This window comes from Emydura macquarii, unplaced genomic scaffold (genome assembly GCF_026122565.2).
Source record: "Emydura macquarii macquarii isolate MOO-44397 ecotype Brisbane River unplaced genomic scaffold, CSIRO-AGI_Emac_v2 contig_2325, whole genome shotgun sequence".
Classification (NCBI taxonomy): Eukaryota; Metazoa; Chordata; order Testudines; family Chelidae; genus Emydura; species Emydura macquarii.
The window spans coordinates 255,947-260,895 of NW_027132462.1; the positions used below are offsets into that span (position 1 = coordinate 255,947).

A 4,949-nucleotide genomic window follows, 5' to 3' on the forward strand; every position below is an offset into this window, starting at 1 on the left:
CTGCTCTTCATGCGATAACATCCCACCAATCCCCTGGCTCTACACAAACACAGTCTCTCAGCTGGTGAGGGAGATCCGTAGCTCATGTCCTGTCGGATGTTATTGTCTAGGATGGAATAGAGGCCCATGTTTTTCATCTCCCGTGTCACCTGCGCTGCAGCCAGGTCATGAACCGACTCTTTACTTGTTGAGCAACCTGATTATCCTCAACCGAATGGGTTTGGTTTCACGCTGTACACGATTGGGTTCATCATGAGCGGGATCAGCATAGAGACATTGCCCAGGAAATTCTGAATCAAGGGAGAAGAGCTCTTCACGAATCTGTATATTACTGACAAGCCAAGCACTGGGATGTAGGCAAGCAGGACGACACAGACGTGGGAGACACAGGTGTTCAGAGCCTTGAGGCGCTCCGCGTGGGACGCGATGTTCAGCACTGTTTTGAGGATCATAACATAAGACAGGAGGATGAAGAGCAGGTCCAACCCTGCTGAAGAGACTGTTACAAAGAAGCCATAGATGATACTGAATCTGATATCTGAACAAGCCATCGTCATAACTTCCTGGTGCAGGCAGAAGGAATGGGAGAGGATGTTGGCTTGACAGTATCGATACTGTTTCAGGAAAATGGGCAGTGGGAATATTAGGCCCACCCCTCTAAATACAGACACCAGTCCCATCTTGGCTATTCTAGGCGTGGTTAAGATGGAAGCATATCTGAGAGGGTGAGAGATTGCAACAAAGCGGTCAAAGGCCATGGACGAGAGCACGGAGGATTCAGTGAATGAAAATGAGAGGATGAAGGAAAGCTGGGCAAAACAGGCATCATGGCTGATCTCCCTGGAGTTAAACCAGAATATTCTTAGTGTCGTTGGCATTGTGGACATTATTATGCCAAGGTCTGTGGCGGCCAACATGGAAAGGAAAATGTACATGGGCTCATGGAAGTTTGGATCTGTTTTTATAATGAAGAGAATTAATGAATTTCCTAATATCGAAGTAACATACATTAAAAAAAAGGGGATAGAAATCCAGACATGGACGTCTTCCAGGCCAGGTATTCCGGTGAGAAGGAACACTGCAGGTTGGGATTTGGTGTCATTGACAGCTGACATGATGCACTTGACAGTTCCGAGGAGTTTTGTACTTTATATCCTGAAAGGAAAAATAACAGAAGACTTGATGATACAGAACAGGACATCATTCTGCTCTCACTGCAAATTTAGAGACTTCAACGAGGTCAGGGAAGATTAGCAAAAACATAGTCTTGGATTTACACTTGATGATTAACTGCTCTATTCATTCCCTCTGAAGTACCTGGCATTGGCCACTTTTGGAAGACAGGATTCTGAGCTAGATAGACCATTGGTCTGACACAATGTGTCTGCTCTTTTATTCTTTTCTTCACCATTGATAGGTATTACCAGACTGAATCAGACCTGTAGTCCCGTTAGCACAGTATCCAGTGGCCAATACTAGGTGCTGCAGAGGAAGGTAGAAAAAACCCTGCAATAGACAGCTATGAGATAACCTGCTCGCAGGGAAAGTTTCCTGCTAACACGCACTAATTAGACATCTTTTGTGGTGTAAGTCAGGAAGATTTATAGCCCTCCCGAGACTTTTAAAAAAATCTTCACTTCCATAATTGGATTTTCTGTTTCCCCATATAAGCATCCAGTCCCTCTCTGAATCCTCCTAAACTATTGCTCCCATTGCCCTCCTCTTCTGAGTGTGGTCCCATTGTATTATTCCAGGTGTATAAAAACATGGTGAAAATGGTCTTTATATTTATCTGTCCTGCACTGATGTTTTTTATAAATGTGTTTAATTTACTTATTATATATATATATATATATATATATATATATATATTTTCTCCATTCTCGAGAGTCCAAATTACAACACTGCCTCTTTTCAGGACATGGGATAAATTCTTAAGGCCAGGTTCTGAGTTCAGTAACATTGACTGCAACAGCATCACTCCAGCTTAACAGGTGTAAATTTGATTAGAACTGGGCTCTCTTAACTTTCACTTACCAAATGCTCTTAGTGAAAGGGACCTGGGGGTTAAAGTGGACAAGAAGCTGGACATGAGTCAACAGTGTGCCCTTAATGCCAAGAAGGCTAACGGCATATTGGGCTGCATTAGTAGGAGCATTGATAGCAGATGGAGGGATGTGATTATTCCCCTCTATTTGGCACTGGTGAGACTTCATTTGGAGTATTGTGTCCTCTTTTGAGCCCCTCACTAAAGGAAGGATGTGGACAAATTGGAAAGAGTCCAGCGGAGGGCAACAAAAATGATTAAGGGGCTAGAGCACATGACTTATGAGGAGAGGCTGAGGGAACTAGGCAGGTTTAGTCTGCAAAAGAGAAGAGTGAGGGGGGATTTCATAGCAGCCTTTAGCTACCTGAAAGGGAGGTTTCCAGGGATGATGGAGCTAATTCTGTTCTCAGTGGTGACAGCTGACATAACTAGGAGCAACGGTCTCAAGTTGCAGTGGTGGAGGTCTAGGTTGGATATTAGGAAAAACTTTTTCACTAGGAGTGAGCTGAAGCACTGGAATGGGTTACTTAGGGGGGTGGAGGAATCTCCGTCCTTAGAGGTTTTTAAGGTGCGCCTCGAAAAAGCCCTGGCTGGGATGGTTTAGTTGGGATTGATCCTGCTTTGAGCAGGAGGTGGGACTAGGTCCCTTCCAACCCTAATCTTCTATGAGTCTGTGAATCTAAATGGGTGTGGGAGGGGTATTGTCCCCAAAAGTGAGTAATGTAAAGAATAGTTTTGCTCTAATATCCAGCTGAGTGTGCAAGTTATTCAGCCATGTTTGTTTAACAACCACTAATACTAATTACTGTGGTACGGTGTATTGGCCACCGGTGTTTATCAGTGTAGGCTGCATGTGTGTGTCCCTGTGCCGATGCTGTCCCAGCACTGATTAGGAAACCGAGATGGCTCTCACGATCGAATGAATCAACACGACCACGGATTAGCTGAGCAATGAAGGCACCCAGGCCAGGTTTATTGCGTGTGGCACAACGAGAAGTGACCTACAGAGTATCTCTGGGTCAGTTTCATATAGGCGGCGTTACAATGGCCACGGCCCAACAGCGGGACTTTCCGTTATCCCATAGACCGGACGACGTTGTTCCCTTTGATACCCTCTTTTTATACATTGTTACATACAATTTCATTCTGCCCCCTTTCACGTAGGTAGTTGCCACTTTCTTGACGTAGTCTAATAACACCTTTTTCCATTAATTGGATGATTTGGCAAAACAACTCCATTTATCACCTTTTAGTCATTTCTATTCATCAAAGTGTCATTTTAGGGAGTTAGTTCCCTTTGGTATCTTGGTGCGTCCTGCACCTGCTACATAATTTGCATTTTAGTAATATTTTGGCAATCTATATACTTGAAGTATCAGCACTTTCCTGTGCCAATTTCAGTTAACTTGTTTTTTTCCACTTATACTCCTGTTCACTCGGCTTTTTCCACTTAGGCCTTAGCCTGTTTTACAGTCCTTATAACTACATTACTTAAGTCTTATACTTACTACAATTACGTACAACCGCTAATACATTGGTTCCCAAATTGAGGGTTGCCATTTTGTGGGGGGGACTGTTATGTTAAGTCCTTGTATTCAGAGAGAAATCAGCATGGAACACAGAGAGATGCAAATCCATGAAATGTCTTTATCAGGAACTGCTGCTCTCTGCCCTCTCCTTATGCAGCCCAGGAAGGGCACGTTTCTGGGATATAGGGAGCCCTGACATTGATCCTCGCTCCCCCTTTCACAGCCCCTGGGTGCATGGAGGAGCAGAGTTAAAGGGGGCAGTGAGCAGTAATACCAGCTGCTCTGTACATGCAATGCAGGTCATTTTCCCCAGGTGTGCACAGGTGGGAGGTACAGGGGGAGGGGAGCCCCCAAGGGGCTGGAGGTGAAAGAGAGGGAGCCCCCGGGGGCCAGAGGCAGTGGGGGAGCGCCCATGTTGGTTAGGGGGTCGCACTCAGAAGTTTACTGTGTAAAAGGGGTCACCAGTACAAAATGTTTGAGAACCATTGGTCTATTATAATCCCTTTACCTGCACATCATTTCTACTCTTTGATGAAACACAGGCCAGCAGTTCTGTCATCTCTGACTTTTTGGCAAGTCTTGCACAAGTGTAGCAGACTTATTGTGTGCAGGATTCTGCATGTAAGGACTAGAAACAGCTTCTGGTCAATTACCAGGAGACTGTGTCATACAACTGCTCACTGAACAAAGAGCTAATAGCACAAACCAGACTTGGGATAGCTCTGAAATACTTTCTAATTTAAAAGCAATGAAATTGTATAGTAACCCTGGCTCCTTCCTGTACAGATTCCAACATCTGTGTGACTGGCTTTCCATAGACATGCATGGAATGAAAAATTGGTTTGTAATAATTGTATTACGATGAAACGCTTTGCTGTAACTTGTATACATCTATACTCTAGCACATACACATGTAAACCCATTCTTTCCCTCAGATCTTCTTTCAGAGAAGTTATCTCAGATTAAAGGGGGACTTAAAATGTAACATATGTCATCTGGATTCCTTCAGAAAAAGAAAAGATTGCAGCCCCTCAGCCCTCATTCAATCACATGTCAGCAAACAAAGGTCTGGGGAATATTTTGCAGCTAATAACTTCTCTATCCTTGGGTTAGTGGCTGACAGGTTCTCCTCAGGTTCTGTGATGTCAATCTGCAGCCTTTAGCCGCAGTGGTGCAGGTATTGGGATCAGCATCTACAATATTCATTCCCTGCCCTCTCACTCTCTAGTCACCTAAAAATCCAACGAAGAAGCCTTTAGGAGACATCAACCTTTTATCGAGGGATAGATGAAGACTCTCTAGTACAGTGGTTTTCAAACTTTTTTCATTTGCAGATGCCTATAAAATATCTAACACAGTCTGCGGACCAGCAG

At 44.2% G+C, this 4,949-nt stretch overlaps 1 protein-coding gene across 1 annotated transcript; it reads right to left on the reverse strand.

Moving 5' to 3' along the window:
• Positions 1 to 206: 206 nt before the first annotated feature.
• On the reverse strand, positions 207 to 1,115 carry LOC137161582 (olfactory receptor 51G2-like). Its single transcript, XM_067560964.1, has one exon. It carries the CDS (start codon positions 1,113 to 1,115, stop codon positions 207 to 209), a length of 909 nt encoding a protein of 302 aa, XP_067417065.1.
• Between the last annotated feature and the right edge of the window lie 3,834 nt (positions 1,116 to 4,949).